This window comes from Phocoena phocoena, chromosome 9 (genome assembly GCF_963924675.1).
Source record: "Phocoena phocoena chromosome 9, mPhoPho1.1, whole genome shotgun sequence".
Taxonomy (NCBI): Eukaryota; Metazoa; Chordata; class Mammalia; order Artiodactyla; family Phocoenidae; genus Phocoena; species Phocoena phocoena.
In genome coordinates, this window is record NC_089227.1 from 8,638,883 (window position 1) to 8,652,159 (window position 13,277).

General features: G+C 49.1%; 1 protein-coding gene across 1 annotated transcript; it reads right to left on the minus strand.

Annotated features, from left to right (window-relative positions):
- Positions 1-7,700: 7,700 nt before the first annotated feature.
- IGFBP1 (insulin like growth factor binding protein 1) lies at positions 7,701-12,073 on the minus strand. Its single transcript, XM_065883770.1, has 4 exons — positions 11,653-12,073; positions 10,063-10,247; positions 8,782-8,910; positions 7,701-7,867 (listed from the first exon to the last, which is right to left on the minus strand). Exons 1-4 carry the CDS (start codon positions 11,996-11,998, stop codon positions 7,736-7,738), a joined length of 792 nt encoding a protein of 263 aa, XP_065739842.1. The 5' UTR covers positions 11,999-12,073; the 3' UTR covers positions 7,701-7,735.
- Positions 12,074-13,277: the final 1,204 nt, after the last annotated feature.

The window sequence follows — 13,277 nt, forward strand, 5'->3', positions numbered from 1 at the left end:
GGCTCCCCACTCACCAGGGCCAAGGCCATGCTGTTGCTATGGCAACCCCTTACCAGGGTTCAGCTAGCAAATAAATGCACTGGAAAATTACCAATCGTGGGTACTGAAACGGGGCTTCAGTGATAAGGCAACTTGTCCAAGGCCATTTTCTTATGTGTTCAAAAGTCCTCGAACCAACCGTTCCTCTCCAGAAACGTATCCTAAAGGCACAATAGGGGATGTGCCCAGAGAGCACGAGGATATTAAACTGAAATACATCCATAGAAAGGAATATTATGCCCCACTAAAATGTGTTTGATGGTAATAATACAGAAAGATGCTCGTGGTGGGATAAAGAAAGCAAAATGCAATTATGTTGTGCACACACATACACACACACACACACACACATATACACACACATATACACACACATACACACATACACACACATACACACACACATACACACATATACACACACATACACACATACATACACATACACATACCCACACATACACACATACACACACACATACACACACACACATACCCACACACATACACACACACATATACACACACACACATACACACATATACACATACACACACACACACCCACACATACACACACATACACACACACATACACACATACACACATACATACACACACATACACATACCCACACATACACACACACACATATACACACACATACCCACACACATACACACACATACACATACACACACATACACACATATACACATACACACACATACACACATACACACACACACACATATACATACACACACATACACACACATACATACACATACACACACAGACACACACAGATACACACACACACAGACACACACAGACACACACACATACACACATATACATACACACATACACATACATATACACATACACACACAGACACACACATACATACACACACAGACACACATACACACACACATACACACATATACATACACACACATACACACATACCCACACATACATACACACACATACATATACACACACACATACACACACACATACCCACACATACACACACATATACACACACATATACACACACCCACACATACACACACATACACACACACACATACACACATACACACACACATACACACACACATACACACACACATACACACACACACACATACACACATATACACACACACACATACACACATACCCACACATACACACACACATACACACACATACACACATATACATACACACACACATACACACACATACACACACACATACACATACACACAAAACCGAACGGAAAGGCACCAAAACGGTAACCTGGTTACACTGTGAATGTCGATAACGTCCTTATTTTATATCTAAATAGTTACGGTCTCAACAACTTCCGTAGTGAACATGAATGGATTCCTTTCTATTTAGAAAAGTAGGCTGCTTCCGTGTGGCAGAGCGGTGGCCCACTGCCCGGGGAGGCATCTGCTTCCAAAGTTGGAGGCGGGTGTCTGATCCCGTGAGCATCTCAGGCTCCCATTCCCACAGCTCGTCTCCACGGCCCAGCCGTACCCCCAAACCTCGGGGGTGGCCTGGCCTCCTCTCCTGGCCCCGCGTTCCACCAGCAGTACGGTCTACGGCTTTGGTCCTGGCATGGTCTGCACGCAGTGAACAGAACACGCAGGATCGCTGCTCTTGTAGAGAAACACAGTAAACGAGGCGAGCCAGTGGGACTCGCGGCCCGTGGGAGACGAGTGTGCGGGAAAACAGAGGGGGGCGCGGAACGTCCAGCGGCGTCCTTGCTTCTGTTTTCCCTACCCTTTGTTACCGACGTGGGTCCCTGGACTCTTTTTTAAGTAATAGAAATTGATAAGAGGCCAGATGAGAAATTCAGGCTGGGGCCCCTGCGGCCGGACAGCGAGTGAGAACAAGTAACCAGTGCCCTTGCTCGCTCCCCAAGGCACGGGGGAGCTGGTCCCTTCAGTGGGGTGAGAGTGGGGGCCGGTGGCGGGGTGGGGCCGGAGGGGTGGCTTCGGTGATGTGCGCACCCCCTTGCTGGTGCTGTGTGCTGGGATCGTGTGCAGCCCCCTGCTTTTGCTCCCGGCACCTCAGAAAGGGCGGTTGGTTTGTGGCCTTTTTGTATTTTATTGTTCATACTTGCCCCCCAACCGCGCGTGCGTGCAGTTATGTTTCGTCCCTTACAGTTTCTTCGTATTCTGTTGCTCGAGGAGACGTTTGTGCAGGGGCAAGCACTGCAGCAAAGTGTCCCCGGCCCCAGGTCCCAGCCTGTCTCACTTTCTTCTTTTTTAGTGTACCTCAGCGTCTTTTTAATGGACCCACAACGTCTGTCTCAGGGTAAAACTTATCATAACCTCTTTACCATTCTCAGCATCGGACGTGAGAACCTGTATGTCCCCTTCTTAATATTAAAAAGCCTGCAGCGAATGTTCTTTTGTTGTTGTTGTTGCTGGCGGGGGGAGACATATTTTGGGGTTTTTGTTTAATTTGGAAAAGCTAGTGAAGGAAGGCCTAGCTGAGAGGGAACTGGGGGCAGTGAGGGAGCGGGCCCCCGGAGCCTGAGCGGGGAGCCACCCAGTGTCCCTGTCCGAGGCAGGAGGAGGGGGGTGGATGGGGGGAGATGGAGCTGCAGCCGGAGAGCGGGCAGGTCGGGACCCCAGAGCCCTGGCATTTGTACTGAGTGAATGGGGGGCTGGGAGGCTGCAGACGGGTTTGACCTTGTTGAGCTGTGACAGGCTGGTCCAGCGGCTCCACAGAAGCCAAGGCCTGGGAGGCCTCAACCTGGAGACTGCGGATCAGACCAGCGCTGCCCTGGGGGGCTGAGGTGCGGCCCAGTCAGCGCATATTTTGCAGATATAAGGCGTGGACTGGATGTGAGGGTGAGAAGGTGGACGTAGAACGTCAGGAATGACAGCAAGTCTGAGCACCTAAAGCAGCATTTCCACTGAAGAAGCAAACAGGAGAAGACAGTTTAGGCGCGACTCGGGACCTCTGTACAAGTTCAGGTTGAGAGGCACATCAGACGAGCCCCGGAAACACCGCAGGCACCTCCAGTAAGGTGGCTGTGGATTCCTGAAGGAGAATCTCAAGGTCATTGGAAACAGCGAAGCCCCTGGGAAGACAGACGGCAGCCAAAGATGATTTTAAGGGGGTGAGGCAGGAGGCAGCCGGCAGTGTTGCAGCGTAAACCAAAGGGACAGGCTGCTGTGGCCCTGTCCCCACTAGGGCCCTCAGTACCTGCCCTACACCTACACAGACACCTGGTCCAGGTGTCCTGAGGAGTGAAATCCAGGCAGGGCAGACACTGACAGACGCCAGTGAGAACGTACGAAGTTCAGATTATCCCTTCCAGGTCTCCCTCTCTACACTGGGAAGTGTCCACCAGGAATGTCCTCCCCCAGAGCTCCTCCCTGGCCAGGGGAGGGTAAGAATGACCAGACGCAGACTTCTGGTGCTGGACGCTGTCCATTTGGCCCATCCTTCACCTGCACCTGTGTTCTTGAACTTCAGATGTTGACACAGACCGTCACACATCGTCTGAGAGAGTGGCCAGTACCCTGGGACATTATGAATTCACAGTTGTAACAAAAAGTAAACAAAAAAGTAGATTAGTTTCCTTTGGAAACAGAAATATAACAAGTAGGTTTGAAGAGAAGAGGAAAGGTATTGTATCACTTCAATAAAAACACTGGCCATTCTGTGACCCTTGCAATGCCATATGAATTTTAAAATCAGCTTGTCAGTTTCTACAAAGAAGTCACCGAGATTCTGAAAAGGGCTGTGCTTAACCTGTAGGTCAGTTTAGGGTGTATGGCCATGTTGACAATGTCAAGTCTTCTGATACATGAACATGGCGTGTTTTCCAGTTATTTAGATCTTCTTTAATTTCTTGCAAAAAGATTTTGTAGTTTTCAGAATATAAATTTTGTATTTCTTTCGTTAAATATACGAAGTATTTTATTCTTGACACTGTTGTGGGTGAAATTTTCTTAATTTCATTTTTTGATTATTTATTGCAAGCATATAGAAATACAACTAATTTTTATATATTGAGCTTGTATACTGCAATGTTGTTGTACTCATTTATTAGTTCTAATAGTCTTTTAGTGGATTATTAGAATTTTTTACGTATAAGATCATGTCATCTTCAAACAGATATAGTTCTACTTCTTCCTATATCTGAATGCCTTTTATTTCTTTTTCTTGCCTAATTTTCCTGGCTACAGTGTTGAAGAGAAGTCATGAGAGCAGACATGCTTGTCTTGTTTCTGATCTTAGGGGGAAAGCATATAGACTGTCACCATTAGCTATGACATTAGCTGTGGTGTTTTCCTAGATACCTTCTGTCAGCTTGAGGAGGTTTCCTTCTTCTATTCCTAGTCTGTTGAGCGTTTTTATCATGAAAGAGTGTTGGATATTATCAAATGCTTTTTCTGAGTCTATTGAGATGATCATGTGATTTTTGTTTTTTTTATTTTAGTAGTATGGTTTATTGCATTAATTGATTTTAGGGTGTTAAAACAACCTTGCATTCCTGAGATAAGTCCCACTTGGTCATGGTGAATGATTATTTCAATATGTGGCTGGACTTAGTTTGCTAGTATTTTGTTGAGGATTTTTGTGTCCATATTCATAGATTTTGCTCTGTAGTTGTCTTTTCTTGTGATATCTTTGTCTGGTGTGGAATCAGGGTAAAACTTTTTATGAATGTAGGCTCATAAAATGAATTGAGAAGTGTTTTCTCATCTTCTAAATTTTAGAAGAGTTCTAAAGAACTAGTATTCTTTAAATGTTTGGTAGAATTCATCAGTGAAGCCATCTCGGCTTTTATTGGTGGGTAGTTTTTTCTTTACTAATTCAATCATTTCACTTGTTATAGGTCTAATCAGATTGTCTAATTCCTCTTGTGTCAGTTTTGGTTGTTCATGTGTTTCTCGAAATGTTTCCATTTCGTCTCAGTGATCCAATTTGTTAGTGTACAATTGTCCATAATATTCCTTTATAATCCTTTTTATTTCTGTAAAATCGGTGGTAATGTCCCCTCTTTCATTTCTGATTTTAGTTATTTGAGTCTTTTCTCTTTTCTTGGTCAATATAGCTAAAGGTTTGTCAATTCTGTTGATCTTTTCAAAGAACAAGCTTTTGGTTTCCTTGATTTTTCTCTGTTGATTTTCTGTTCTCTATTTCATTTATCTCCACTCTAATTTTTATTATTTCCTTCCTTCTGCTTGACTTAGGTTTGGTTTGGCCTTCCTTTTCCAGTGTCATCAAGTTTTTTTGAGATTTTTAATGCCCCTATTAATAAATAATAGGGGCATTTAATAGCTGTAAATTTCCTTCCAAGCACTGCTCTACCTGCCTCAGATTTGAGAGTTTCCCAAGCTTGGAAGTAGGGAAGTGCTGTCCCAATTGAGACCCACAGAGGCAAAAGCATGACAAGCAGGACGATTTTCATGGGAGGGGTTCCGTTTGGACCTTCTGCCTCTGCTTGCTGTCAGGACTAAGTGCAGCAATGATCTGGGCCTGACCCGGCCACAGAAACCATCGTATTAATAACGCTTATGGCCTGGATCAGACGTGGAATAGATTCCAAACATGGCTGGAGCAGAGATCCTTCTGTCCCCCCAGGAGCTGTCCCCAGAGCCCATTTACCCCCAGACCTGTGTGAACCCGTGGGACTTGCTGTTGTGACTACATACTCAACATGTGGGTGCATGCCTTTTACATGTGAGCAGAGAGAACTGTCCTGTCTATGAATAGGATCGACCCAAGGGAGCTGCTGAGAAGTTGCTGGAGAATCAGGTGGACACAACAACAGTAAAAGATGAGGGCACTAGAATCATGAAGGACTTTTAACTCAGATTGCCTCCCAAATGCCCATCAACTCCTGATTCGTTTGAAAGGAACCGGAACTGGAAATATGAGACACCGTTGCTGGTCACGACTGCTACATGAGAGCATGTCCAGAAGCCCTGGGACTAGACAGAGCTTCCCGCCCTGCCCCTCGCCCCCCCGCCCCCGGCCCAGTCTAAGTTAACCGATACTTTTGACTAACCACCCAAACATGCCATGGTCAAGGTGGATGAATACCCCCAGCTCAGTTGAGACTGAGAACCCCCTGTAGGCGCTGCTGTGCCAGTGCCTTCAAGTTGAGAGTTGTGTCGCTTTAATTTTGCCCAGAAGTCACCTCCTGCGCATCGTGGGGAGGGAAGTCCACCTTCCCCAGCTCCGCTCCTGAGCCCACAGCTGAGGGGCAGGTGCAGTCCAGACCCTCAGGCTGGGTCCTACAGGGCCCTCGTGGGGGCTGAAGCACTGAGAAAAGCTCCCGTTGCCATCACAGGATAACGGCGAGCACGACGATAACCACGCGGTTATTTTTAGCAGGGTGGGATGGGGCCGTGGCTGACACACACGGGGCTGATATATTTTGAATGATGCATCTGAGGGCTGAGTTCACAGTGAGTCCTGCGGGCTCGGCACAGGGAGGATGGCAGCTGTGGGGGTCAGGGGGTGAATGGGGAGACCCAAGATAGGGAGCTGGAGCCCAGAGCAGGGAGGGGCCGGTTGGGATCCGCTGGGATGGATGAGATGCCCATCCAGGGGGAGAAAAGGAAGGAGCAGTCAGCAGGGCAGGAAGGAAGGGGGGTCAGGAAAGAAGGAACCCACGTGGCAGAGGACCCATGTCTTGGGCTCAGGTCTTAGTCGTGCAAACAGAGGGGCAAGCAGGGTGCTGCCCTGGAGGGCGCCACTGAAGCCCTGCAGGGGCCATAGGCTGGGCAGAGTCAGAGAGAAGACGGGTGAGGGAGAAGTTAAGGAAGTGATTCTGCCTTGCATTTAAGATAGGAGAAACCCTGGCCTATTTACAAGAGGAAGGGAAGGAGCTAGCGAAGAGGTTAGGGGCCGCAGAGGGAGGGAGGGGTGCCCCGGGCGTGGGAGCCCTCAGTGGGCAGGGCAGACCTGCCAGCGCTGGGGACCAGGAACCTGCAGACTGGACTCGCCAGCGCTGCATGCGGAAGGGGAGGTGACGGACGGAGGGAATTCAGGAAGGAAGAAGACGTTATGTTCAACAAATGTCCGTGACCATAGCAATGTTCCAGTGTGGGATATTTATTCCAGTGTGTTTACACTGTGTTCGTGTGTTTGACAGTATCTGCAACACATATGTTAACACGTAGCGACACCATCACGTGTATTTTGGCTACATAATCAACGTTTAAGTTCGCCTGCAGATTTACGCTAAACACAGATCCATGGAATAAACAGAGTAAATCATTCTTAAGCACAGCTTAACCATCCTCCATCAAACCACTTAAAGAAAATCACTGCTACACATTTGATTTTGCATTTTCTCGGCAGTATTTTCCTATGCTCTTTAAGACAGACGCATGAACCTCTGAAGAGCTAAAATACAAGTATTTACGTACAACATGATGGGAAGTGTTTCATGATATATAAGTTAATATAACACAAGTTACTGTGTAGAAAAAAATAAATTTATGGTGAATAAATAAACTACAGCTTTATATATCAAGTCATATGTGGAGTATAAAAAGTAATTCCTATGTATATACATATACATCTATATATATATATATATATATATATATAAGTGTGTGTGTATTCCAGAGTATAAATATCATATGTACTTAAATATTTCATGTGAAGGAATAGATCATATTGCATCTGTTTTCAGTTCTGTAAGTTAAAATACTGATGGCATTTGGGGTCCCCTCTGATTGCCACGGACCCCAGGATCTTCTTTCCGCTCCAAGGGTAGACACACCAGCAGAGCCCAGGCTCTCCTTCCAGGGATGTCTCGCACTGCAAAGAAAAGAAGCGAGGTCAACAGCAGCCCCTGTGAAGCTGAGAGGGTGGCGGAGCTCCGTGTTGCCCAGTGCCGTGTGGAGAGCGTAGCAGGTGAGAGCCAGGCCGTGGGCATCCCCAACCGGCCGTGACCATGACTGAGGGCAAATCCTACACCGTCCTGGTTCTCTTCGTAAAATAGAGACTAAGGGCAAGTGCCCAATGCAATAAGGATGTCACGCGTGTGTTGAATGGTACAGCGTGCGCAGAACTGTCTGCTTCACGGCCCCTACGGCAGAGCGTCTGAGCCCGGAGGGAGCCTGCCCATGTGTGGCCAACCTTGCTGTCGTATCCCCTGCCAAATTCCTTGTTTGTTATAAAGCACTTCCTGGTCCCCAGTTTCCCCCAGAAATATCCACAGAACCTAGGCTTCACTGAGTCCTAAAGGGCTCCTCAAAATTAGGTCTTGGTTTGTTTAATCTCACTTATTATCTGGCAAGCCCAAAAAATGCTATTATATTTAATTATAAAGTTCATTTCCCTTTGTAGGGAGAAAAAATGTAAGAGATGTCCAAACAGATACTCACTTTCCTAAGCAGAATTGTCCTGTTCCTCTCCACTACAGGTGAGACACTGAGATCCAGAACGTGAGGGGCCTGTGAAGGTCCCCACCTGCTGAGATTTGCTAGCTGATGGAGTGACTCTCCGCTCAGGGCCCCCCCCTCCGAGTGCACACAGGCTTTGAGCATGGAGCTGGTCTTCAGGCTACCAGGGGGCTAGTGCCTCCTACTCCCAGAGGGGTGGGTCTTGCGTAACATGATCTGTTGCGTGGTTTTACGTTGCTCACTTGGAGCTGGACGCCCTGTCTGTTGAGAGGCGGGCGCTTGGCTGGGGTGTGGGCATCAGGGGCTATCGTCCGAGGATGCACATACCTGTTTGCTGTGATAGAATCCATTCTTGTTGCAGTTTGGCAGATAAAATTTGTAAAGTTTGTCTCCTGCCTTCTGCTGCTCCCTGGCTAATCTGTCCAGCACTTTGTAGAGTTCTCGCTGGCAGGGCTCCTGAAAGAAAAATTTGACGTTGGGATAAATGACAAGAAACAGTGTGTTATTAGCCTAAAAGGGGAGTGGATGTAAGAGGTTTTGTGTGGGCTCTGAGGACAGGCCTGGACCCACTTTCCCTGGGTGGTTAGTCTCTGTTCTGAGTTGTTAAGATAAAGGATGGGAACCCCATGCCCTCCCTCACTGAACATTCACTAAACACTTGCAGGAGACAAGAGCATCACCAATGCCATGAGCTCTCCGACCCTCCTGCCCCCCGTGAGTAATTCTGGCGTCAGTCATCTGGTTGAAAGGAGAATGGGCACAACTCTGTGAACGGAGAACTTCGTAGCAGAGATTTCTAAATTTTGAACAACGTTCCTCTGTAATCTACAAGGTTGGTTCACATGAACCAAATTCGTTGAGGATTAAGGCGTTCATCTGGACAATCTGAGATAAGCATGAACTTGTCTCTATTTGTCGTCATTTCAAGCTTAAACTCGGAAGTGTCTAGAAAATGGTTCAATCTCCACTTTTCTGGGTATGCGTGTTTTCAGAAGTGATTTTCTTTCTTTTTTTCCGCAAACGACCCAAGTCACTCCAACTTTGATTCTTTGTCGCCCTCAAGTGGTAGGACTAAAAACATACATCAATTAAGATGCTACAAGGGAGTTAGCGCTTAACGGGGATAGAGCTTCAGTTTGGGAAGATGAAAAAGTGCTCAGGATGGACGGTCATGTTAGATAGTAGCAGAATAATGTGACTGTACTTAATGTAACTAAACTTTATACTTTAAAACGATTAAAATGCTAAATTTTATGTTATGAATGTTTTACCACAATTTCTTAAAAAGTGGGGGGAAGATGGGATGGGGGAGGAGGATGTTAAGAATAGCTCAGTGCTCTTTAGACACCGCCAGTCTGATACCCTCATTTTAGAGATGAGCTCAGAGACGTGAAGTAATGTATCTAAGGTTGCACAGCACGAACTGCATTTTCTTTCCATCCAGAGGGCTCCACTGCTGAAAGCCCTTGGGTTAAAAGTTCCCAAAGCTAAGCTGAGAAATGTCTGTTAGGCTTTGGGAAGGAACTTGTTTATATCCAGGGCTCGGGAGCGGACCTGCAGGGCCCAGCAGATTCAGGCTAGAGGCTCCACCTACCCCGAGGCTCTCACCTTCCGATTTTTGATGTCTGTGATCTCCAGAGCCCTCATGCTCTCATAATTACTGATGGCGTTCCAGAGGATGGGCAGGTCCTCACTGGACTCAGCCATCAGGTGGAAATTGTCCAGAAGCTGCTCCTGGGTCATCTCTGAGCTCTCAGGGGACATGTTCTCTAGGGTGGCAGGGTCCTTTGCCTCTGAAAATGGAAAAACGAAAACCCATGAGCCTCCCTCCGAAGCATCTGCACCTGTGCCCCCCTCCCCTGAAGCTGCTTCCCTTCCCGCAAAACCGGACTGGGACAGGATGGCCATGCTGACCCAGAGTTTTGCCTACTCCCTCTTTAAAGGAACTTCTGATGGCTTCCAGGTAGAGGGATGACCCGACAGCAATACCAATGGCAAGAGTGCCCTGTGTTTCTGCTTCTAAAGTAGCCAAATGCACATTTGTCAAAGCCCGGGAAGAGCCCTGAGAAAGCCATGGATTACAATTCAATTCCTGACCCCATCCTCAGCTTTCCTATCCATAAAATGGGCATTTTAGTAATTCCCTGTGAACAGGTGGTAGGGTTTGTTTAGAGGTGGGGTCTAGATTGCAGCTCTACTCTCTTCTTTTCCAGAGGCTCTGCCTTCCCACAGAGTGACTTCTTTGCAACCCTGGGAAGAGGGAGGGTCACCAGATTTCTTGCAGAGTCCTAGGGTTTGGATCTGGTGCATGGACAGAATGATAGAGAACTGGCTCTCCTGAGGGAACCCGGGGGGACACCCTCTCCTTTGAGGACCACAGAGATGACTCTGAAGGCAGAGAACCAGGAGGAAAACCGTCCCCACCGTGGAAGGGTGACGCGCTCCAGCAGATCCCTATCAGGGCATAGAGCCACAAGATCCCGCCAAGAATCACGGAATCACTGGACATACATCTGCCCCGACAGGGAGGTAGGGAGAGGGGGTAGAGGTGGGTGTATTTCCTCTGCTTCCCACTACAAATAAATCACTGCTAAATTCAGGAAAGTTCTGACTGTCAAGTTCTGAAGAGGCAGCACACACATCAACCACTGTTTTTCTATGACAATGAAAGCAAGTGAAGTTTTTAGCCTGAACTTTCACATTATGTTCTGTAAACATCTGGGAAGCACATACTGTCTGCACAGGACATATATTTCAAAGGACATTCCAAACACCTCCCAGGAGGCCAGCGGTACAGGCTCCCACTGCATGTCTTCCCGGAAACTAATGCATTGGCAGGGAGGAGAGCCAGGGGCGGCTGGAGTGGCACCCCGCTGCCCAGGCACCCCATCGCCTCCCTCTTCTGGGTTTCTATAGATCAGTGGGCTGCCCAGGCAGTCTGGGCTCCCTCCCCCAGCTCTCCCACCAAGTTGCGTGTGTCCTGCCTTATCCTAAGCGCCCCATGCAGGACCACACAACGATGGAGTTCATCTGGGTGACAAATCCTTTCCCCTTACAGGTTTTGGCTGCAAGCTCAGAGCCTGGCCGGGTTTGCTCCCCACTGGCTGTGAGCTTTGGTGGAGCCCCAGCCCTCTGCCCGCCCCAGTCCCCACCCCATCTGTCCCAGGGGAGGGACCCGGGCGGGGAGACGGTTGGTACCTGTGGCCTCGACGCTGGGCGCGGGCATGCAGGCGCCCTGGCCGCGGGTGAGGGCGTACAGGGGCCGAGGCTCCCCGGGCAAGGCGCGGCAGCTGAGCCCATGGGCGCAGCGCGCAGTAGCCACGCCGCATGCGGCGTCCAGAGGCAGGGCGCACGTGGGGCAACAGCCGCAGCCGGCGGGCCGGGTGAGCTCCGGGCACGAGGCGGGCACGGGAGGGCAGAGCGCCAGCCTCTCGGCGGAGCAGGGCGCGCAGCGCCAGGGCTGGGGAGCGTCAGCGGCTGAGCCGAGCTGAACGGCCAGCGAGAGCAGAAGCGGCCAGGCGCGGACAGCCGGGACTTGGGGCATCGCCAGGCAGCGGTGGCGGTCAGAGCCGGTGTTCGCTAGGCGGTGGCGGCGGCGCGCTGGCCGATGCTGGCTGGGCGGTGGCTGATGCTCGCTGGGCACCGGGTGCGCCTTATGAAGGGCGCCGGCCGGACCACCTGAACCAGCGGTTAATGATTGGCGGCGCCGCGTGCTCGCGGCCCGTGTTCAAAATAAGTTTGTTTTGGTTGTAGGCGCACTGCCCTGCGCAAACCGTGGGTAGAAGGAGGGCAAACGGTCCAGGTTTCAGACAGTGTTTGTCCTGTCGTTAGGGTTCAGACCTGGAGCCAAAGTGCAATTCCAGCCAGGAGCGCACAGCCAAGTGGAGGGTGGCGCTTGCTTGTTTCGTTCAAGGGGCATCTTCAGGCTGAGTCTGCCGGCGGTCCCCGGAAGACCCAGGGAAAGCAAGAGAGATAAGCTGGGCAAGGCCAGCGCATTGGCCAGTTTTCAAGTGGGGAAATCAAGGCCCAGGCAGAGGAAGGAAGGATGGACTTAGATAGAAGCCAGGTGTTTGAAAGCCCTGGCAGCTTCTCAGTGGCAAAGCCCAGAACTGTTTCTCCCTCTGCAGAAAGAAGACCAACGGGCCCCTTAACTGCTGTCTTGAGAGCCTTTCCCAGGAGGAAAGAAGGAAGGAAAGGGGCAGTTCCTCCCAGGGCTGATGCCGCCCTCGCTAATGTCACCACAGCCCCCAGAGACCCACCTTGTTAACTGAGCTTACAGAGAGAGAGGGGCTCAGAGCCATTCAGAGACAGGGCGAGGGTGCAGAACCAAGCCCAGACCCCAGCTTCCTCTGACTTTCAGCCTCAGACCAGATTTTTATCAGGGGTTGATGACCAAGGCTTTCTCTCTAGTTAGAATTCCTGTTTCTGCATATCCTCTTGAGTGGAAAGAAAAATGTCACTGTACCTTCAAAGACAGTGAGATATGGCCCTGCCCTTGTCCAGGTACTGCAGGTGCCCTCACTGGCACCCGGTCCCTGGAAACCAGGCAGCTACTGACAAGAACAAGACAGCTGTATATTTACTGATGGAGAAAAATCTCCAAGGTTTGTAATATCATGCAAGTGAAGTAAAATTTCCAAGTGAAGTAAAACTAACAAGGCACAGAATATGCCATTGTTTGTGTACAAAAAAGGAATATGAATATGTCACTGTGATGCTAAATGTATTGAGTATTCTGAGACGAATATGAAGGAACTGCTACCACTGCCTGCCTTGGAGGGGAGGTGTGACGTTAGGTGACTGGGGAAGAGACTGGTTTCCCT